The 23,380-nt window shown below is 42.4% G+C and overlaps 1 protein-coding gene across 1 annotated transcript; it reads left to right on the forward strand.

The window, feature by feature from the left end:
* Positions 1-2,174: 2,174 nt before the first annotated feature.
* On the forward strand, positions 2,175-21,848 carry Tdrkh (tudor and KH domain containing). Its single transcript, XM_036190241.1, has 14 exons — positions 2,175-2,286; positions 13,290-13,437; positions 14,182-14,288; positions 14,942-15,131; positions 15,931-16,070; positions 16,139-16,460; positions 18,151-18,311; positions 18,444-18,616; positions 18,769-18,833; positions 19,118-19,269; positions 19,613-19,714; positions 20,398-20,494; positions 20,917-21,006; positions 21,167-21,848. Exons 2-13 carry the CDS (start codon positions 13,314-13,316, stop codon positions 20,964-20,966), a joined length of 1,683 nt encoding a protein of 560 aa, XP_036046134.1. The 5' UTR covers positions 2,175-2,286; positions 13,290-13,313; the 3' UTR covers positions 20,967-21,006; positions 21,167-21,848.
* The last annotated feature ends 1,532 nt before the right edge of the window (positions 21,849-23,380 follow it).

The raw sequence follows: 23,380 nt of genomic DNA on the forward strand, positions 1-23,380 counted from the left end.
GCAAAATATTAACAAAGAATGTAAACAATTTACAAAAAAATACAATGCACTTAAACATATTATATGCAACTCTACTTACAATAAAGGAAATGAAAAATAAAATTGCAATAAAATGATAATTTCCAATATCAGATTGTCAAAAAAAGTTAAGATGTGTGACAACATATAAGTATGTTGTCAAATAGATCCTTTTCATGAATGCATGGTAGGTGCAAAAACTTTAAACTTCTGTGGAAGGCAGTCTGGCGATTCTAAATCAAATATTCCTCAAATATTGTTAATTGAATGAAAATTAGAAAAATCTTGGCAGAAAAATCTTTGCAAAGCTGTGTACATCCACTGGGCGGTGGTGGTGCACACCTTTAATCTCAGCACTCAGGAGGCAGAGCCAGGTGGATCTCTGTGAGTTTGAGGCCAGCCTGGTCTACAGAGTGAGATCCAGGACAGGCAACAAAACTACACAGAGAAACCCTGTCTGGGGCTGGAGGAAAGGGGGATGTTGGGAATGCTGTGTACATCCAAAATGAAATTAGGCACATTTCTCTGAGCTAGTGTTTTCATTCTGAAGTGTTTACCATGGAGATATAGTCATATAAGAGCAAAATGAAGCTGGGCATGGTGATACATGCCTAGGTGGATCTCTGTGAGTTTGAGATCTGCCAGCCTGGTCTACATAGAGGGACCCAGTCTCAAAAAAAAAAAATCAAAACTGGTTTACGCAGGGAGTTCCACATCAGCAAGGGCTACATAGTGATACCTTGTCTTAAAAATTAAAAAAAAAAAAAAAAAAGTTTTTAAAGTGCAAAGTGAAATATGCTTGAAAATGAACATGTTAAAGTTCTGGTTAAATACATCTTCTACATCCATGTCATATCTTGAGACTTAACTATGAGGCAGAGAGGTATGTTGCTATGAAAAGCTTTCTAGATTATATAAAAAGTTACTAAATTATATGTATAGCATGTTTTCAACTGTGTAAAAATGCATTTACATGTGTTTTAACTATGGAATGGCTTGTGAAAAATTTCCCAAGAAACTGGTTGTACTGGTTGCCTAGAAAGAGTCATTTTCTGCAATAACCTTTTTGTTACTTGTGAATCTCCTAGAAGGTGCATGAATTTAATATATATATATATATATATATATATATATATATATATATATATATATATATATATATATATATATATATATATATTTTGAACGACTAGAAGTCGAGCGTGTCTAAGCCCCAGCTACTCAAGAACCTGAGCAAACGGAATTTGAGGACAGCCTGGGCTACATACCAAGTGTCTGTCTCTAAAATAACAATAATAACAATAATAATGGGAAACTAACCCAAAGACATCTGAATGACCGGACAGAATGTTGTGTTCACTCAACAAACGTTTATTGAGTGTTCACGCTCCAGGCGTGACAGATGACAGTGCAAAACATCTCCCAGTGACTCGGAGCGACTGTGCCCTCGCCGCAGGGCCAACCGTTCCTAACGGTCCGGGAACGACGCAGGCGGCGGCTGGAATTCAGTTTTTCAAGCAAACCGCTGCCTGCCAAAGCCTCCCGGGTCCGCAGGGCCGGAGCCAGGGCAGGCGGGCCGTGGGCGCGCTCCACCCCAGCTGCCTTCCCCGGGTGATGGCCAGAGGGACTTTGTCCACGCGGAGTGTCCAGCCGCGGTGCCGTGCAGCACCCGCCCCTATTTCACTCCTGTAACATAGCAGCTTCCCTGTCCCGTGGGCCAGACGCGGGTGGGGAACGACCCGGGCGGGCACTCCGAACAGATAAGTGGCGCCACACCGCTAACGTGATTCAGTAGGGCCGGGGACACCCACGGGTGACCCAAGCCCCCCGGAGCCTCGGAGCGCCGAAGTCCCTCGCGGGTCGAGGCCATTCAACCTCCTCTGCTTAGAGAAGGACGGGAGGACGCCAGGAGGTTCGAGCCGGCTACTTCATTCTCAGCGGGTGCAAGCTCCATGACCAGCACCTGCTGCCCGCGGCTCTCACTGGCTAGTGAAGTGGGCGGGCTAGCACTTTCCATCCGGGTAATTGGACTTCAGCCCACGGCCGCGCACGTCGCTCACGGCGGCCCGCGGAAGGATTGGCCGCGGTGGGGGAACGTGATTGGTCAGGCTTCAGGGCGAGCGTTGATTGGTGCGGGGGCGCCTCGGGGGCGGGGCAAGCGGCTGGGGAAGAGCCGTCCCCCTAGGCGGCCGCGCTGCAGGAGCGAAGGGGCGGCGGCGCGGGCCGAGGTGCGAGGCGAGGCGTGTAGCGCGCGACTCTGGAGGAGCGGTAAAGGCGGGGCTCGAGAGGGGAGTTTGGGGCGTGGGAGAGGCTGGGCGGTGGGCAGCCTGGCATCTGGGAGGCAGAGGGGTCGGGACCGGTGCGGTGAGGGGGTCGGGGGCCCTGTCGCGGGTCTCCGTCCGTCCCGGGGCAGCTGTGCCGGGAGCTGGTAACTGGACCCAGAACAAGAGCGCTGGCCCCGGGGGCTAGGTCCCCAGGACCCGTAGGGCTCCCGCCACGACTCTATTTGCACTCCTAGACCGGTGGCTCCTTTTGAAACGAGGGGCCTTTTGTTGTTAATTTGCCTTTTCCCTTCCCCATCTTAGTCCGGTGGCTGTTTGCAGCTGCAGGATGTTTCGTTATTTATTTAGTGACGGGGTCTGTGTCAAGCTGGCTTTGAACTCGAGATCCTCTAGTCTTTGCCTCTGGAGAGATGGAAATGCAGGCGAGCGCCACAACACTCTGATTTTTTTGGATTGATTGTTTTTCCCGTTGTCTTCCTTTCTTTGTTTATTTTGTTTTGTTTTTTTGTTGGTTTGTTTTTGAGACACAGTCTCTTGTAGCCTACCCAGACTGGCCAAGAACTTGCCCTGTAGCCAACCTTAAACTGCTGATCCTTCTGCCTCCGCCTTTCAGGTACTAGTATTCTGGGGATTGGACACCTGGCTCCCTCACCACCACCTCTCCCCAGACAGGATTTCATGTCACTAGGGTGGCCTTGAACTTGCTATGGATGAATTTGAGCTTCAGAGCCTTCTGCCTCCACCTCTTCGGTTGCTGGGATTATAAGCATGTGCTACCACCCCAGGCTCAGTCCTCATCAATTCTAGTTGGTTTGCCTGGTTTGAGTTCATTAATCCATTCCTTAACATATGGATTGGTAACTCAGAGCACAAATTTCTTTGTAATATCTGAAGTTAAATTTGCCTGTTGGTTCAAATGGATATCAGCCAGTAAACCTGTCTTTGTCACCGGAATTCACCCTATGACACAATCCCTCCACAAAAATTACCAGTGTTTTCTGACAAGCTGTTGTCCCATTCAGAATCCCTGTAACTAACTTCTTGACTTTGCCCTCTACCTTCCCATAAATCAATTGCTAGGTCTTCTATATTCGTACTACCAATTCATACTTTTATTTTTCTATTATTGATAGTCTTTGTACCCACTGTTACTGCTTACAGTTCATTCTTCTAATAACAGAGCCATTAATTAAGAATTTCAGGGGGCAGTAAAATGGCTAATCCAGAAAAGGGAAGCCTGATGCCTTCAAAAACAGTGTAAAGCTAGGAGAGAACCAACTCCACAGAGCTGTCCTCTGATCTTCACATCTCTGTCTTGACACACAATTGTCAAGAGAACTGATTCTTGCATGTTCTCCTCCAATGCCATATGCATGCCAGTACACGTGCTTGCACAGGTATAAATAGATGCAATTTAAAAATAAGTATAAACCTGGTGTGTGCTATGAAAATGTGTTTGGGATACTGTGAAAATCCTTATGGACTGGTCAGGATTTAGGAAATTTGGATGCAGATCCAGAAAAATATCAGATATTCTTGGCTATGATTTTGATAGTTTCAGAACTGAAAAACTAGTGCTGTGGCCTCAACAAAGAGATGCAGTCATGTCTGGCCTTCAAAACATTTATTCCCCTTGCATGTTCTAGAAATGATGGACCAGCTATGTGATCTTGGGAAAATCCTTTTATATTTCTAAGCCTCAGGTTTCCCCAATTGTAACATGAATGAAAAAAAATAGTGTTTATGATCCACCCCAGTTCTAAAATTTTTTGATTTCTATGCCATATAACATGAATTATGAGACCAAAAATAGCATAAAAGGAGACATGATGGGGAGGGAGGGAGAACTGGGGGTGGTATGTAAAATGAAAAAAGTTTAATAAATATATATATTTTAAAGGAGACATGAAAACACATAGGGCTAGATTTACTTTGATTTCCCCAAGGGTATTCACACTGCCCCTGACATCCAAAAAGCTTCTTGAAGGCAGCTAAGTCTGTCTTGGCTGCTGTGTCCTCATAACCAAGTTCATATTGGATACCAAGTATTTATTAGTTTGAATACATTGTCAGGAGATAGATGTGTTGTATCTTTTCCTAAGATTTATTTTACTTTTATTTATGTATATGTGTGGCTGACTGTGGAGGTCAGAAAAGGGTATCAGAACTCCTGGAGTTGGGAATTACCTGATCAGTGCTGGGGACCAAGCTCAGGTCCTCTGTAAGAACAGAAAACACACTTAACCACTGAACTATCTCCAGGACCATGAGTCACCCCCCCCCCCCCCCCCCCCCCCCCACCCCCACCCCACCCTGAGACAGGGTTTCTCTGTGTAGCTTTGCACCTGTCCTGGAACTCACTTGGTAACCCAGGCTGGCCTCGAACTCACAGAGATCCGCCTGCCTCTGCCTCCCGAGTGCTGGGATTAAAGGCGTGCTCCACCAACACCCAGCTTTTTTTTTTTTTTTTTTTTTTTTTTTTTTTTAAGCTGAGGATCGAACCCAGGGCCTTGTGCTTGCTAACACTCTACTGATGAGCTAAATCCCCAACCCATGAGCCATTTCTTGAGATGATTTTCAGTTCTGCCCTATCAAGGAAATAAACCTGCAAAGTTCTAACCTCTCTCTACTATTGCATCGACAGTATTTTTTGTTTTGTTTTGTTTTTTGTTTGTTTTTGAGACAGAATTTCTCTGTGTAGCCATGACTGTCCTGTCTCTCTCTGTCTACCTGCCTCAACCTCCCCAGTTACTGGTATTAAAGGTGTGTGCCACCATCTCCTTGAGACAATAATGGGGTTTTTTTGTTTTGTTTTATTTCATTTTCTTCCACTGTATTGTAATTAGTTTCTCCTAATAGATGGAGTATATCAGAGTAGGAGGTTTTTTTGTTGTGGTGATTTTTCAAGACAGAGTTTGTCTGTGTAGCCCTGGCTGTCCTGGAACTTGCTTTGTAGACCAGGCTGGCCTCAAACTCACAGAGAGCCACCTGCCTCGGCCTCCTGAGTACTGGGGACATATGCTACCACACTCTGCTAGAGCAGGAATTTTTTAAAAGATTTATTTGTACTTTCTGTGTACTAGTGTTTGGCTGTGTGTATGCTAGTGCACCATGTGCATGCAATACCCACAAAAGCCATGAGGGTGTGTTGGATCCTCTAGAGTTGAAATTACAAACTGTAGTGAGCTGCCATGGCGATACTGGGACCCAAACCTGCAAGAGCAGCAAATACTCTTGAACACTGAGCCATCTCTCCATCCCCCAGAGCAAGAATTCTAATTCTTCCTTCTGCCCTCAGCATGTGTAGCCCATAACCAAATACTGGCATTTTTAACTGAACCAGGAGCTAAAAGAACTAAAATCTTTTCTCGATATCCAAACTAAATTTTCTTGATGTAGAAAAGTAGCACTTCAGAAGTTATTATTTTGAAAAGTATATCAGTGTAAACCTCCTTTATGAAGCCAAACATGTTTCTTTCCCTTGAGTACATATAAAGGTGTTTATGTAATACTACACAAATTCTTGTGAAAAGTTTTATTTACTGGCTAATGGAAAAACTGATGTTTATCTAGTGATTTAGGGGAATGTACTCTACAAAAATAACAGAAGAACCTCAGGCCACATTAAATTCAACCTCTTTCCCCTAACAGATATAGAGTGGGGTGGTGGAGAGAGTCAGGGTGGTAATACATGCTTCTAATCCAACTACCAGGAGGCTAAGGCAAAAGGGTCTGGAGATCAGACCAACCTGGGCAACTTAGGTCCTGTTTCAGAAAAGGGCTGGGGAGGAAGAGAGATATAGGTCAGTAGTAGAATGCTTCTAGTATCATCCATTCTTCCCTCAAAAACTGGGGGTGGTTAGAGAAAGCCAGTTTTCCCATGGCGTCAAGGCTTAGTCTCTGAAGTGCTGTACTAAACCTACCAAGTAACTATTCCCAATTGACAAGACTCCTGAATGCCCAAGGTAATAAAAGGTTCTGCTTTTTTCCTCAGGCCATAAGTCTGGTCAAGAGGATAAATTATATTTTTGATTGTGAGCCTAGTCTTTAATGGCTGAGAAATCTCTCCAGCCCAAGAGAATAGATTAAATTTATTTAAAACTACTGACTAGGGCTGGGTGGTGGTAGCACATGCCTTTAATCCCAGGCAGAAGGAGGCAGGTCTCTGTGAGTTCCAAGTCCAGCCTGATCTACGAAGAGTTAAAAAAAAAACTACTGACTAGGGGGGAAAAAAAGATTTAGTAAACCTCTGGTAGATTCTCTGAAGAATTTTATTCCATGTGGTCAGGAAAGCTCTCCAAGGCCAGATGCAAGTGCTCATGCAGCAAGCATCTGTGGTTGTTTGTGGTAGTGCTAGAGTTTGGGACCCTGAGACACAGGCATGGGAACTCTGCCATTAAGCTACACCTGGAGCATGCTAGATGCAAATTGTGATGCTTAGTAGGAAAACAAATCCCACTCTAATCTCCTTACCAGTCTGTCTGCTCCTGGGAGTGAGGTTTCCACACTAGTCTCTTCATTTTTCCTTCTAGGCTTCCAGGGAAAGCACACTTATAACCAGTTTTACTCCAAAGTAGGTTCTGTATTGATGAATATGTTTTTAGCCTTACTAGAATAAAACTAATTTTTTTCAAGATGAAGATATTTTAACTTTATGTGTATGTATACCTGTATGCATGTTCATATGTTCATGGGCTCATGTGTACGTGTAGATACTTGTGCAGGTGTAAGTGTAAAGTTGACACCAAGTGTCTTCCTCAATTGCTTTCTATTTTATTTACTGAGACAGGGTACCTCACTAACCCAGAGTTCCCCAGTTCTGGCTAGTCTAGGTAGCCAGTTAACCCCAGGGATCCAGTCTCTGCCTCTCAAATGCTGGGATTAAAGATAGCCACTGTACCTGAGTTCACATGGGTTCTGGGATCCAAACTCTGGTCCTTGGACTTATACAGCAAGCATGTAGCTTTGCCCTGACCTAGCATTTTTATTATTATCTGGATTGAATTTTGTACCTGGAGGCAAATTATATTTACTCATGTTTAAGTAGTTCTTATTTAAAACTACATTATGGCCCAGTATAGTGGTACATGCCTTTAATCCCAACACTCCAGAGGCAGAGGCAGAGGCAGATGGATCTCTTGAGTTATAAGGCAGGTTGGTTTACATAGTGAGTTCCAGACTAGCTAAGGCTACATAGTGAGATCCTGTCTCAAGAAAAAGCATTTAAAAAAAGAAACCACACATTATGTTTGGGTTTTCATAATATGTAATGGCATTGTGTAATTTTTTATCATCTATAATGTTTTCTACCAGTGTTTATTTACTTTTGAATTGAAATTGATCAAAATAAAGAATTATGACATATATTGTTACCCTGAAAGTTTAAGTAAAATGAAAGTTAAGAAGAAACTTCTATTCAGAGGAAAAGCCAGGTGGATCTCTGTGAGTTCAAAGCCAGCCTGGTGGTCTACAGAGTGAGATCCAGGACAGGCACCAAAACTACACAGAGAAACTCTGTCTCAAAAAACAAAAAAACAAAAAACCGAAGGAGGAGGAAGAGGAGGAGGAGGAGGAGAAGAAGAAGAAAAGAAGAAGAAGAAGAAGGAGAAGGAGAAGAAGGAGAAGAAGAAGAAGAAGAAGGAACTTCTGAAATCACTTGACAAGACTTTTCATAAGCAAATAATAATTCAAATTCTGGGTGATAGGTTAAACAAGCTTTTCAGGTCTTTGTATACCTCTATAAAAATGAGGCTGTTATTTCCTACTTTACAAGGTTGTATGAATATTGAATAATTAATGCAGATAAAGTGACTAGGACAATAGCTACTCAGCACATTTATTTTTTATCTTTGTGTTCCTACTGCCACTGTAGCATCTAGCACATGGAAGTGATTGATGTGCTTTAAGTGCACTAGTAAAACCAGTAGTTCTAGAGGAAGCAGGATAATAGATAAGTACTGTGGTGGAATAGTGTGACCTATATCCGTCAGCACTAGGAATCCCTGAGGCTTTGGAAGAAAAGATGAAACTTGAAAGAATAGAACTTGATGAGGACACAGGTGACATGTGTCAGAGGAAGATATGTAAATAGATCCTATTCCCCTAACAAATATAGAATAAAAATATGAGGATATGAAGATGGCAGGCAAAAATCAGAGACAAAATATCTTTCATCCCATTAAGGAATTTACATGTAGGCAGCTGGGAGCCACATTAAAGAAAATAAGAGAAATTGTATTCATTCAACAAAGTATTATTGACCAAATATTAATTAGTTATTGTATGCTAAGCACTAAAGAAGGAAAAAATAATCTGTATTCTTGAGGAATTTGCATTCTTATGTAGAGATGAGAAATAACCTTTCAAGTTAAATAAGTTGGTTTTTAATCATAGTAATATGAAAACCACTGGAATATTTTGAGGGGAAACATTACAAGCATTACTTGAAGTTTTCCAGCTTTTGAGAATGAGCCAAAAGGATGATGGCAAATACAAGGATATAATTAAGCAATTGTAGTAATCTAAATATAAATCCCACACACACCATGATGCTGGGGATTGAACTGGTCGCCCTGTATGTGCTTGGAAGAACCATAGCACTGAGCTCCATCCCTAGCCTGATACAGTGTTCTAAAGCAGAGTTATAGCAATGGAAGAATAAAAAGTGGTTGGAGTAGAGGGAATAAATGTTACTGATAGCTGAGTGTGGTGACACATAATCCATAATCTAGCACTTAGGCTGGAATAGGAGGATCACAAGCCCATCCTGAGCTACTTAGTTCTATACCAACTACCTAGCAATACCCTATCTTTAAAAAAAAAAAAAAAAAAAAATCGGTTGAATACATACTCATAGTTTAGGAGGAAATTCCTAAGTAGATCCACAAATTGGGGAGTTATAGCCCATAGATGGGATTTGAAGTCGAAGCCATTAATGAAACTTGGTAAGATCACCCAGGAAATGAGGTAGAACACAGAAGAGGGGGGAAAGATGGGTCTCTGGGACACTCCACTGTGTGGAGGTTTGAAGACAGGCAGAGTGAGAAGGACCTGCTAAACAAGACTGATATAGCAACCAGAAATGGAGATGAAAAACTAGAAGTCTGTACTGGGAAAGCCAAATGAAGAAAGTGTTTAGAAGATATTGCAGGCCTGGTGGTATAAGCCCATAATTCTACCTGTTTTGGAGGCTGAGGTAGGCGGAGGGTAGATTCAAGCCTTCACTGGCCCATAGAGTAAGTGTGAGTTTAAGGCCAATCTGAGTAACTTAGTGAGACCCTGTCAAAAAATTTTTAAAGATTGAGAGGCATGGTTTCACACCTATAATCCCAGCATTTGGGGGACCGTGGCAGGAAGTGCCTCAAGCTCAGGACCAGGCTGGGCTACAGAAAGACCCGAGTCAATGCAAGTAAGACTGGGAATATAGTTCAGTAATGGAATATTCGCCTAACGTATGGGGGAGGGAGCGGGGAGAAAAGAAAGGGATAGCTTGTAAGGACCACTGCTTACTATCTACAAGTTCCTAGAGAAGAAAAAGCCTGGCCGTGGTGGCTCATGCCTTTAATCCCAGCACTCAGGAGGCAAAGGTAGGGCCAGCCTGGTCTACAGAGCTAGTTCCAGGACAGCCAAGGCTATACAAAGAGCCCCTGTGAAAACAAAGAACGAAAGGACAAAGAAAAGAGGATATCACAAACTGTTAAATACTATGACAAGATAAGGCAGGGAACTGAAAGTTGATCTTTAGATTTGGCAGTGTAGTTGCTGGTAACCTCGATGAATAATGGGAGAGTGAGTATTCAAGAAGAGAAAATGAGGACAGATACGTTACTACCCCTATGCAAAAAGAAGTAGATTCGACAGAGTTTCTTCGAGAAAGAATGTTGTGGGGCTAAAGAAATGGCTCGGCAGTTAAGATCACTGGCTGTACTTTCAGAAGACCCAAGTTTAGGTCTAAACACCCACATCAGACACTTCACAATGGCCTGAAACTCCTACAGAAAATCCATTGACCTCCCAAGGCGCCTACACACATACACAGACATATACACATATAATCAAAATATGTGAAGAAGAGTTAAAGGACACCTTAGGATACATGAAATCCTATCTAAAAAGAAAGGGAGAGTAGAGAAGGAAGCTTTAGAAACTTGAGATGCTCTGAAGCAATTATGAGTTTAGACATGTGGAATAGAGTTACAGTGAGAGAGATGTTGGCATTTGCTTGACCGCAAAGTGAAGACGGTATCAGAGATTCATAGCAGAGCTAGTAAGAAGGCTGTTCAGTGTTCTAGGTAAGGTTTGATGTGCTTCTCAAGTGGGGCACTGGAGGAATTATTAGGCTAGAGGTACAGTTGAAGCTGCAGGTATCAGTGAAGTTGCCTAAAGAGAGCAGTACCATTAGCAGTGTATGGAGGCACTGGATGACCAGCCCCACACTCAGAAAGACCCTGCCAGGCAAACAAGATGCGAACCCAAGGGAAAAGGCACAGAAATGCAGGAGGGACTTTTGTGGAGAGTAGCTGCCTTGCTGTTGCAGAGTGGTATGATAAGGCTTCAGACATGTCACCTGGGCTGATCTGGGAAGTTCTGTTGAAGGAGCAGAGCAGAACTTCATTTCACTCTTGGTTGAGGAGTGAAAAGAAGCCAGATGGTGGCTGGAGAAATTGCTCAGTGGTTAAGAGCACTTGTTGCTCTTGCAGAGAACCAGGGTTCAGTTCCCAGCACCTACATGGTGGCTCACAAGTACCTATAAGGCCAGTTCAAGAGATCTGACACCCTCTTTTGGCCTCCACAGGCACCTGAATTCACATGGTGCACAAACATGGAGGCTGTCACATGAACACAAAATAAAACTAAAAAGTCTTAAAAAGAAGAAGGAGGAGGAGGAAGAAACCAGATATAGAGACTAAATAAAGACTGTGTCTCCAGAAAAAAATAAGTGCTAAAACCTTTACTAGACCTAAAATGGTACCCTTTGCAGACCTCAACTTCTGGAAAGGCCCTAAAGTATAAAGGAATTTTACGTAGTTAGATATGAAATCTAACTATGTGTTTTTTTTCTTAAGTGTCAAATGCTCTATTTGATACTGTACATAAACCACACTAAAGCCTTTCAATACTATAAGGCAACATCCTTTAACAGAGAATTCTAATTAAATTGGCATCATCGAGAATAAACAGTTGCTTCCTGATGTTTAACTACTACCTGTAACAGGCTGGTGAACACAAATTAAAACACAGGTGTCTTCAGCTTGTTTCTGAAATAGTGAATTTCCCCAGTGTTTAAGCATATTCATATACCCAGTTATGTAAATTACATGTAAAACCATTCAGTATGTTTTGAGATGACACCCCCATCTTTGTGGAAAGTTTAACATTACTAATTAAGTCCAATCCTATCTTGATAAAAGGAGGGCAGTGATAGTATTTATGCAACTGGAATTGTTACTTTAAAAAAGATCATATCCACTTTACTACAAGTCAATTTTGCTTAAATCAGGACTGTCCAACAAAAACATTGTTAGCCATTCATGATCTTTATTCTGGTATATGAATTAAATTATGATACACATTAAAAGCCATGAAACATTTGTAATAGAGGTATTAACTCACTAGTAGCCTTTTTTTGTTTTGTTTTGTTTTGTCTTGGTTTGGTTTGGTTTTGGTCTTGGTTTTCGAGACAGGGTTTCCTCTATGTAGCTTTGCGCCTTTCCTGGAACTCACTTGGTAGTCCAGGCTGTCCTTGAACTCACAGAGATCCGCTTGCCTCTGCCTCCCAAGTGCTGGGATTAAAGGCGTGCGCCACCCACCCGGCAGTAGTAGCCTTTTTAAGATAAGCTATTAGGTCTGCCCTTTCTCCCTTCTTCTTAATTCCAGCAAAGATCATTTTTGTTCCAGGGATGTACTTTTTGGGATTCTCCAAATACTCCTCCAGGGTCTCCTCTCCCCAGGTGATGCCTTTGCTCTTGTTGGCGTCTGTGTCCGAGAATCCAGCGGCCTGACCAGGCTTCCTCCCAAACAGACATGGAGATTTGGTCCAGTCTTATGCTTGCCTCCCTTTTCCACAGTGTGGCACTGGGCACACTTCTGAACAAAAATCTTCTTGCCTTTCTCCACATCATCCATTTTTAATTCATTCCTTTCTGCTCAACACCACAAATGCTTCAACCTGAAGATGGACATCCTGCTCTCTACTATATGTGTTTTTTAAATTTTTCATTCCTATTTCTTTAAAAATTAATATATAGTTCTCCTTCAAAAAAAGATGAAATGAGTATCTATTATAGTTTCATGTATTTGGTTTTGTTTTTAATATCCTGAGACTTTTTCCATGAAATACATTTTTTTTTTTTACTGGAGCTTTTGAAATGGGAAAATAGACAGGTGAGGTTTTTTTTGTTGTTGTTTTTGGTTATTTTATCTTATTTGTTATTTTTTTTTAAAGATTTATTTATTTATTATGTATACAGAAGAGGGCGCCATATCTCATTACAGATGGTTGTGAGCCACCATGTGGTTGCTGGGAATTGAACTCAGGACCTCCAGAAGAGCAGTTGGTGCTTTTAACCTCTGAGCCATCTCTCCAGCCTGAGAGATGGCTCAGCCATTAAAGGCTAGGCTCACAACCAAAACTATTGTTTTGTTTTTTAAGACAGGTTTCTCTGTGCACCCATGGCTGTCCTGGAACTTGCTCTGAAGGCCAGACTGGCTTCAAACTTAGAAATCTTCCTGTCTCTGCCTCCTGAATGCTGGGATTAAAGGCGAATACCACCACTGTCCAGCTTAGTAGTGGGTTGTTTGTTTGTTTGTTTGTAATACAGTGTGTTCTCATGCCTCTCTGTTGGTTTGTTTGTTTGTTTGTTTGTAATACAGTGTGTTCTCATGCCTCTGTTTGTTTGTTTGTTTGTTTTTAATACAGTGTGTTCTCATGCCTCTCTGCCAACCAGACAAGTGGTGGCAGAAAACTACTTCTTGATTTGTTTGTTCCAGGATGTTAAGTCAGTACAACAGAAAATGTCCACTGAACGAACTTCATGGACAAGCCTGTCCACTATTCAAAAAATAGCCCTGGGTCTTGGAATCCCAGCAAGTGCAACAGTTGCCTACATCCTATATCGCCGATATAGAGAAAGCAGAGGTATGTGAACCCATGCAGTGCCTGCAATAATATGCCATCTCCATGTTTTGTTAAGTTGAAATGGAAGCTGCCCTTGCCATTACTTTTTGTTAAAATATAATTCATTTTCTGTGGGAAAGGTTTGAAAATGTTATTTCTTCCTTTGTTATTGGAAAGCTAGTTTATGAAGGAAACTCACGGTGTCATTGACTCTTCCCTTCAGCAAAACCAACTATGTGACTTTTAAATGTATATAATCATTCTGCTGCTTCTCTCCAGCTGTCAGGAGGTAGGCCACAGCTGGACCTAGAGAACAGGTCCCAAAGAAATTACTAATATAAAAGTAAGTTTTCAGGCCAATGAATGCCTCAGACAACTTCTAGCCTTTATTGTTTTATAAGAATCATGTCTTAGAGTAGCATCCTAAAAACTCATAACTTTTCTTCCCAGAATCATCTTTTCCCATTTTAGTATCTGAAATAGTATCCCAAAGAAAATGCCAAATGGTCTTTGGAGGAGGTCAGGTAGCGTGCTGGGGAATTGAACTTGCCCTTGTGTATACTCTGCACACTTACCTCTGAGCTACACACCCAGCCCCAGCTCTGGTCTTTGGGGACCTTCTAATTCCCACTCAGATTCTGTGTCTTGAATTGTGGTTGAGATCTATAGTTTGTCTCTTGGATTAGTATTTCTGAGAGCCTGGCTCAGGGGAGAGACAGTAGTAGCTTTAGTGTGTTTAAGTCTGGTCTGTTATGGTCTACACAGAAGAAAGATTGACATTTGTTGGAGAAGATGACATTGAGATAGAGATGCGAGTTCCCCAGGAGGCTGTGAAGCTCATCATTGGTCGACAAGGCGCCAACATTAAACAGGTAAGTGTGTGAGCAGGCAGATGGCTTTCTCAGGCATCAATTCTGTGTTGACTCCTTGTTTCCTTACCCTGAACACCCATGCTGCACATATTTTTAAAAGAAAAAATACAGGAACTTATTATTAAGCTAACTGCACTGATTTCCTTCTAAAAATGAACACTTCTCCTCATATGGTAGATGACTAAGCTTGAAACAGTATTTGATTGGATGATTCTAAGCTTGATATAGCATGAATATTTTTATTAGGTAGTTAGTGAGCTCCCATTAAATGACAATAAAGAATTGCTACCTAACTATTCTCCCATCTTCCATTGTTTAGCTGAAATGTCAAGAAAGCAAAATCTTTTTGCTGGGGATATGGATATTGATAAAGTACTTACTAGTACTGCTAGGACCTGGGTTTGCTCCCTAGCAGAAAGAAAAAGAAAATCTTTAGTTGCTAATCCAAACAAAGTCAGTGAGCAAACAGGTTGTAAACGCAGAGAGAAATGATTTTAAGTTAACTACTATTTGGATTACCTTTATCTCTAATTTTCATATATAAATAACAGTCTCTTGATTTAACTGAGGCCTGTGGCCAGCTCCACCTGCCTCTAGGGTTTGATAGGCCCAAATTGAAGTTCTTTAAAGTGTGTGCCTCCTTCTCTCTGCAGTTGCGGAAACAGACAGGCGCTCGGATTGATGTGGACACAGAGGATGTAGGTGATGAGCGAGTACTGCTTATCAGTGGTTTTCCTGTTCAGGTGTGCAAGGCCAAAGCAGCAATCCATCAGATCCTGACAGAAAACACCCCAGTGTTTGAGCAACTCTCAGTCCCCCAGAGATCTGTGGGCAGAATCATAGGTACCACTGGACAGCTTCCTCTACTTTATTCTTTATCTTTACCTGTTTTTCTCCCATTTCCAAGGGTTTTCCTGGCTTCCCCTTCACTTTGTTAGGGGAAAAAGACACACTTAGTTCAGAACCTTACTTTCTTTCAGAACTGGTGTTTTAAAAATAAGATGAAAGTCTTTCAAATAGGTTTTCATTGTCCAGCAAGGTGGCTCAGTGGATAAACTGCTGCTAAGACTGACAACTTAAGTCTATCCCAGGCCCCACATGGTGGAAAGAAAGAACCAAGTTGCCCTCTGACCTCCACACAGGTGCTGTGGTACACCCTGTCCACACAAACTTCACATGTACACACAAGATAAGTGAAGATTTACTTTGTTAAAAATAAGCTTTTACAGGGATGCTAAAGCTGCTCATAGTACCCTAGACCTTTGAAGATAGCGACCCAGCGAGTCCCTGGTACACTTCTCCCTGGACCATTCTTCAGTGCTGCTATTAGAGGGAAGAAATGTCCTGTCCTCAGTCCGGGGTCTGACACTCTGTACCATGTGTCTTACAGACGGAAATACAAAGCATAGCTGCTGTGCAGCCAAAAAGTGGAAATGTCTTGAAGTTAATCTGTCCAAAGCATAAGTTTAAATAAAATGATAAAACAGAGTCCTATATTCTCTTTTCTCCAGTAATACTTCAGTAGCTCCTTATTCCTATTTACTATCTTACGTTCTATTCAAATTGATTGTGAGAACTGACTTCTTTGTGTAACCCGTACAACGGTCTGGAGGAAAGGACGGGCTCTTCTGTATTAATACAGGGAGAGGTGGCGAGACAATCCGCTCCATCTGCAAGGCTTCTGGAGCCAAAATCACTTGTGACAAAGAGTCAGAGGGGACGCTACTGCTGTCAAGACTCATCAAAATCTCAGGGACACAGAAGGAAGTGGCAGCAGCCAAGGCAAGTATACCGAGAATGAGGTGGCCCTTCTGGCTACACAGAAACGACACCTCTCTTCTTTCCCACAGCATCTGATACTGGAGAAAGTTTCGGAAGATGAAGAACTTCGGAAAAGAATTGCCCATTCTGCAGAAACCAGGGTCCCACGAAAGCAGCCAATCAGTGTGAGAAGAGAGGAAGTGGCAGAGCCAGGTGGAGCTGGCGAAGCAGCTTTATGGAAGAATGCCAGTTCTAGCATGGGGCCGGCTGCACCCCTGGAGGGTCCTCTCTGCAAAGGAGGTGGTGATATGGTTGTTGCAGGACCAAAAGAAGGTTCCTGGGAGAAACCTAATGATGACAGCTTTCAGAATTCTGGTGCCCAGAGCAGTCCAGAGACATCCATGTTTGAAAGTATGTAATGAAGAGGAGCCTATTAACCATATGAAAGACAGGAATACTGGATTAACTACCTTAAATAGGAAACAATTAAAAATTCTGTTTTGTGATATCCATCTCTGTCATCACAGATAAGACCTTTTGGCTAATATTTTACTTAGAGTAATACCAAACATTAATAATAATTTTCTGAGTACAGCTAATGAAGGAAAATAAGATAGAAATATGTTGACAAAGGCAACAGATTAATAATCAAATAATTAAATTTTTATTATAGACTCTACACATATTTTGTTTGTGTGTGCACTTGTATGTATGTATGTATTTCATGCAGGGATGCGGTTGGGGGTATTCACATGAGTACATATGTACATGTGCATGGAGGCCAGAGGTCAGCTTTGTGTGTTGCTCCCCAGGAACTATTCACCTTATTTTTTTCAGATGAAGCCTCTTTACTTGGACCTAGGACTTGCTGATTTGACTAGGCTAACTGGCCATTGAGCCCCAGGGATCCCCCATCTCTGCCTCCCTGACACGGAGGTTGGGATTACAAGCATTTGCCATCATACCTTGATTTTTATGTGGGAGCTGGGGACAATCCTCATGCTTGCATGGCAAGTACTTTACCAGCTGAATTGTCACCCCCAGCCCCAGACATACTTTTTTCATACACACTTAGTTTAAATCATATTTTTATTTTGTCTTGAGAAATTTCATGTGTATATACAATATATCTTGATATCTAAAGTTTCCCTGTGTTCCCCAACACATCTTCCTCCCTACTTCATTTTATTTTATAACCCATTGAGTCCAGTTAGTGCTACCCATATTTGCATGGGTGTGGTCATACACTGGGGCATGGGTAACCTACATCCAAAGAAAAGTGACTCCCCCCACCATCTACAATGCCAATAGTTCCTAGGCACAGGGCGTCAGGATCCACTCCCCCATCCATGCTAGAATCTTAACTGGCTTGATCTTGTGTAGGTGACCACAGCTTCTGTGAGTTCATGTATCCAAATACCATGTAATGTCCAAAAGACCACGTTTTACCACACTCCTCATCCTCTGGCTCCTACATTCTTTCTGTCCCCTCCTCCATGATGTTCCCAGAGCCTGGGTAGGAAGTGGGGGTGTGGGTTGCTGTAGATCTTGTCTATTGCTAAGTACACTCATATCTAGGCATACTTTTTTGCATAAGAAATCCTCAATCTGGTTTTGCCTGTCTCATTACTGTTTCTAAATGTCATTATTGAAGAATGAAATGTCCATGGGCTTCCTCTTCTATACAAAGGTGCTAGCTTGAACAAGAAAGGGCAGAGCCCCTAAAAGAAGCTTGCCTAGGTTCACATACTAAATCCCGGGTAGAAGAGAATCTATCATAAGCAGAATTGCTGTCTGTGCACTTTTTTATTGATCCTGCCAGGCCTGACAGATGAAGGCTTAACCTTCACTATAATTGCTGCCTCCTTTGAGTCCATGGAGAATGACAGTGTAAATAAACTTGGTTACATAAAAAGGTATAGAAGATAACTTAGTACCTTTCTTCGGGACATTTTTGTATGAGTCACCAAATTGTCCCTCTAACCATTTCTAAAATGGTAAACAGCCACAGGGTATTTATATCTTTCATCTCCCTGATGCAGTCTCCCCATTCCTACCAAAGATGGTACTGATATGGTCACCATCCTTACCCTGTGTTCAGTTCCCAGTCCTGACTTCAGTTTCCATGCTGATGAGTACCTAGAAGTCTACGTTTCTGCTTCTGAACACCCTAACCACTTCTGGATCCAAATCATTGGCTCCCGCAGCCTCCAATTGGATAAACTTGTCAGCGAGATGACCCAGCACTATGAGAATAGTCTGGTGAGTTGTTATATGGAGAAGGCTGGGCTGGGGCTTATCTTTTTTCACTGAAAATGTTCCTTTCTTTCTGTTGTTCTCTATTAGCTACCACTTCATAATAACCTCCTCATGACTTCCCATCTCCACATATAGCCTGAAGACTTGGCTGTGCATGTAGGAGACATTGTAGCAGCACCTTTATCTACAAATGGTTCCTGGTATCGAGCCCGGATTCTTGGTACCTTAGAAAATGGGAACTTGGACCTCTACTTTGTTGACTTTGGAGATAATGGAGATTGCCCACTGAAGGATCTCAGGGCTCTCAGGTAAGTGCAGAAGCCAGTGTGGAATCTGCTAGAATCCCAGCTGTTGGCTCACTTCTGCTGATAAAGTGGTTAGCTATTGGCATATATCATCAAGGAGATTTAGAAGGGAATGTATATACCTGGCATTCTGATTTCGATTTCTTTAATTTTAGGAGTGACTTCCTAAGCCTTCCATTTCAAGCAATAGAATGCAGTCTAGCACGGATTGCCCCCTCAGGTAACCTAGTCATGCCACCTATTGACTTTACCTCCAAACAGAGTAACTTTCACACAGTGTGTAAGAAGAATTCTCACATTCCCAAGATTTTTAGTTCTGGAGACTCAGGTGCATTTTCCTTATCAGGACTAGAAAGCAAGACAGAAACTTACTTGGCAGTCAGATCCAAACCCACCAGGTCAGAATATAAGTACATTCCTGAAATCCATCCTGGATAGGATGCATCCCTACTCTTACCAGCTCTGAGGCTCAGCCCCTTCTTTCCCCTTACGATCTTCTTCCAGGTGAACGGTGGGAAGAGGAAGCTCTAGATGAGTTTGATAGACTCACTCACTGTGCCGACTGGAAGCCCCTGGTGGCCAAGATCTCTAGCTATGTCCAGACTGGAATCTCAACTTGGCCAAAAATCTATTTATATGATACCAGCAATGGGAAGGTAAGGGTGAAGTTCATACATTGCTTGCTGCATCATCTATATTTTCTTTCACAGGAACTTTTTTTGGTTTGTTTTTTTCGAGACAGGGTTTCTCTGTTGTTTTGAAACCTGTCCTGGATCTCACTCTGTAGACCAGGCTGGTCTCGAACTCACAGAGATCCACCTGGTTCTGCCTCCCGAGTGCTGGGATTAAAGGCATGCACCACCACCAGCCAGCTCCAGAAACTTTTATCTGGTATCACTTCTACTCTGAAAGATCTGCTGACCATCTCATCTCAGTTTGGTTGCAAATTTGCTCTCCCTTAAAACAGAACATCATTGCTTTCTCATTATTCCTTTTCAGAAACTTGATATTGGGTTAGAATTAGTTCGTAAAGGATATGCAGTCCAACTTCCTGAAGACATGGAAGAAAACAGAACTGTCCCAGATATGTTGAAGGACATGGTGAGTCACTAGTCATTTAAGATGCTGCTGCTTCCAGGAAAATCTAGTGCCTGTAGGTACAATCAAAGTGTCTATTCATAACACTTTTATCAATATTATTGTTTAGATTTTAATGTTTTTTCATGCATATGTGTGTTTTACCTACATGTGTATCTTTATACCAGATGCATATAGTGTCTGAGGAAGCCAGGAGAGGGTGTTGGTGCCCCTGGAACTGGAATTAAAGACAATTGTGAGCTGCCATGTGGGAAGAGCAGCCAGTGCTCTCAGCCTCTGTGCCATCTCTGTAACCGCTACCAGTTATTTTTTAATCATATGTATGTATGTGTATCTTTCTAGTGTATGCCAGATGTGTGAGTGCCCAAGAAGGAAAGAGGCATTGGGTCTTCTGAAGATGAAGTAACAAGAGGTTGTGAGTCATCTCGTGTGGGTGCTGGGAATCCCACTTGGGTCCTCCAGAACAGTAATGTGTGCTCTAAACACTGAGTCATCTCTAGCCCCATTTCACCAACTTTAATGAAATAAAGCTTCATTTTCCAGGCTGATTAAAAATGTGATCAAAGACATTGTGTTTTTCTCAGTAGTCAAATTGAACAACTGCCTTAACCAAACCTGTGATCAAAATGACAGGCTTCTCCCTTTGCACCAGTCAAGATACTTTCCTTTTCTCTTCCATGCCTAAGGACACAGAAACAGATGCTTCTCTTGCCAGCATACTCACTGAGAGCAAAAAAAGCCCTGAAGAGATACCACATACCCTGTCCTGCCTCAGTTTATCAGGTACAAACATCAATACTTTCATACAGCATCTGTGAAAGTTACCTTTTCTTAGTCTGTCCAGATTAGGGAGGTTAGTTAAAGCTTGGTTCTAGGACTGGGGAATGTGACTTTGTTGGTAGAGTACTTACCTAACATGCACAAAGCCCTGGATTAGATCCCTTGGACTTCATAAAACGGTGTGGAGACACACACGTGCCTACAATTCCAGCATTGGTAAGTGGAAGAGAAGCATCACAAGGTCAGGGTCATACTCAGCTCAGTAGAGAGTTTGAGGCCAGCCTACACTGCATGCAACCCTGTCTAAAAACAAAAACCACTTGGCTCTTAGGACATTGAGCACCAACTGCCTGTTTTTCTACTGAGCTTTACTGGTAGTGCCTGCTGGAATAAAGCAATCTCATGTTCTTGTTTCTGCTCCCTAGAAGCTGCCTCTGTGTCTGGTGATGATAACCTTGAAGATGACTTATTCTGAAGTCTGAGCTGCAGCTGCTGGACCAGCCGTCTGCTTTGCTGTGAGTGGTGCTGTCATCTATCTGTAGCAACAGGGAAGTAATGAGTGTGACAGGGGCCTTTATTCCCTCTTACCTTTGTGTGTTTCTCTGCAGCATCTTTGGTGCAGCTCAACTTGCTCTGAGAGCCCTTTTAAGTTTTTTATCTCTATGTCTTTGGCAGGATTTGATGCCAGAAGACAGGAGTCTGTGATGAGAGATCCGTGAAGTCATTTATTTCACATGGTGTGGCTTGCTGTGGATCAAGTCCATTTTCTGTTCCATTGAACATACCAGAAGGTGACTGATGGAGACAGATTTCTCCACTGCCCTCTTCTGGTTCCTCCCCCATCTTTCCATGTTTGAATGCTGCTGTGTACTTCCAAGCCTCGTCACACCAGGTTCAGTCTCCTCTGCCAGTAATAATTTGCATTACTGCTGGGCTGCATTCTTTTTGAGGCTGGGGAACAGCCAGGGTTTGGGCATTGGAAGTGATGGTGCTGCAGATTTCTGACTCACCTTAGCGGGCGACTGTAGTTCTAGGAAGTACTCGGTGGGCTCAGAGGACTGCAGTTGTCAGGAGACAAAGGGAAGAGTCGGCATAGATCTACGGGAAGGAGAGTACTACCTCTCACTCTCAATTGCTGAGGTTATTGAAGATAGTTTTTTTAAAACAGTCCTTCAAGCTATTTCTTTATAAACTTTACTTAAAATACAAGTAGAAGAAATGGAGAGGCAACTTAGGAATGTTGTAAATTTCTAGCATGTGTCTTTGTATGCACACACCTGGGGAGAGAGAAAGAATGTGTAGTTCTCCTTAAATAATCTGGGGGATTGTTTGCTGAATAAAGTTCTCTAGAAAATTATCTAAAACCATATACTCGTGACAACTTGGAAGTAGGTCTGTGGGTAAAGTCTCTTCTGAGTAAATCTTGGTAGTGCTTGCCAGCTGCCTCACATACAGAGGCCCGTCTTGAAAGATGTGCCCTTCCCCTGCAAATATTCATAGTCTTCCCTTAAGGTTACTTCAGAAGTCAGCCACTCCCTCAGCACCATAACCAGTTTCAGCTATGCACACAAAACCCACATACACTGTAAGAGAAGGCCTGGATTAGGATTCTAGAAACCTGGGTTCTAGGAGTAGGTATTCACTGTAAACTTACTAAAAGACTTTAGGTGCCCTGTTTCCTTCTAGCATCTCTTCATTGCTGATGATATTGTAAGAGTCCATTGAGAATTGGGACAGTACTTCAAATTAAATATAAATGCACAGTGATATAACAAATGAACATTAGGAAACAAGGTGTGCTAAACTGGAAAACCTAAAATGAACACATGGGTCTTTTTAAACTCTAGGGTTAGTAACCATGCCTGGTAGCCCAGGCCTATAACCCCAGCTACTTGGAGACCAAGGCAGGAAAGTGAAAGTTTAAAGCCTTGCCTGAGCAACTTAGTAAGATGCTGCCCCAAAAAGTGAGAGGAGGCAGGGTTGTAGCTCAGTGCTATAGCACTTCTTTGTCATTTGCCATGTCCTGAGTTCAAAATTCTTGGACCCAATTAACAGAAAGACATCAAGGAAGGAGCAGTTTGAGCATGTCTTAGAGTCGTGGAGGAACCTAGACAGGCTGTTAATGTCTCAGGTTCCAGCTAGGGTGAATCACTGATGTGTGCTGTCTGGCATTGGAGTTACAACAGGCTCTGGAGCCATTCAGAAAAAGCTAGTTTCTCAGTGCTTCTTTCCCTCAGGGATGGAGGTCATAGGACCTGTAGTTCATGATATTAAGGCTCATTAAAACCAATTGTGTGGGGCTGGAGACATGCTCAGAGGTTAACACTGGCTGCTCTCACAGAAAACCCAGGTCCAGCTGCCAGTATCCACATGGTGGCTCACAACCATCTTGTAAGTCCAGTCCCGAGGGATCTAGTAATCTAACCTCTGTGGGCACCAGGCGTGCACGTGTGTGTGTGTGTGTGTGTGTGTGTGTGTGTGTGTGTGTGTGTGTGTGTGTAGGCATATATATATACACACACATATATAGGAATATATATATATATGTAGGTAAAACATTCATACACATAAATCTAAAAATAAAAGAATTAAAATTAAACCCAGTTCTTAGCACTTGAGAGGTAGGGGTGGCAAGATTAATATGAAGCCCCTCTCTCCTATATAGTGTGTTTGAGGCCAGCCTGGCTACATGTGAGACCCTGTCTCAAAAAAAAAAAAAATCCCTATTCCTTTAATGTACCCATTACCATTTTTCCAGTACACCCTAGTCCTTGCTGTCTGGAATGCTCTCTTCTGTTATCTGCTGTAACACTATCCCTTAGGATGTATATGCTTTCTCTGGTTTTCTCCACATCGAAAGAGAAGGAATTATCACTCATTTCTAGTTTG

Source organism: Onychomys torridus, chromosome 6 (genome assembly GCF_903995425.1).
Source record: "Onychomys torridus chromosome 6, mOncTor1.1, whole genome shotgun sequence".
NCBI classification, from domain to species: domain Eukaryota; kingdom Metazoa; phylum Chordata; class Mammalia; order Rodentia; family Cricetidae; genus Onychomys; species Onychomys torridus.

What these genes read in the sequence shown, in the direction of transcription:
- Tdrkh (XM_036190241.1), top strand. Translation starts at nt 13,314, where the DNA reads ATGTCCACTGAACGAACTTCATGGACAAGCCTGTCCACTATTCAAAAA. An exon ending in AAGGCGCCAACATTAAACAG is followed by an intron (nt 14,289 to 14,941) that starts GTAAGTGTGTGA and finishes TTCTCTCTGCAG; the next exon opens with TTGCGGAAACAGACAGGCGC. An exon ending in GTCCTGCCTCAGTTTATCAG is followed by an intron (nt 20,495 to 20,916) that starts GTACAAACATCA and finishes TCTGCTCCCTAG; the next exon opens with AAGCTGCCTCTGTGTCTGGT.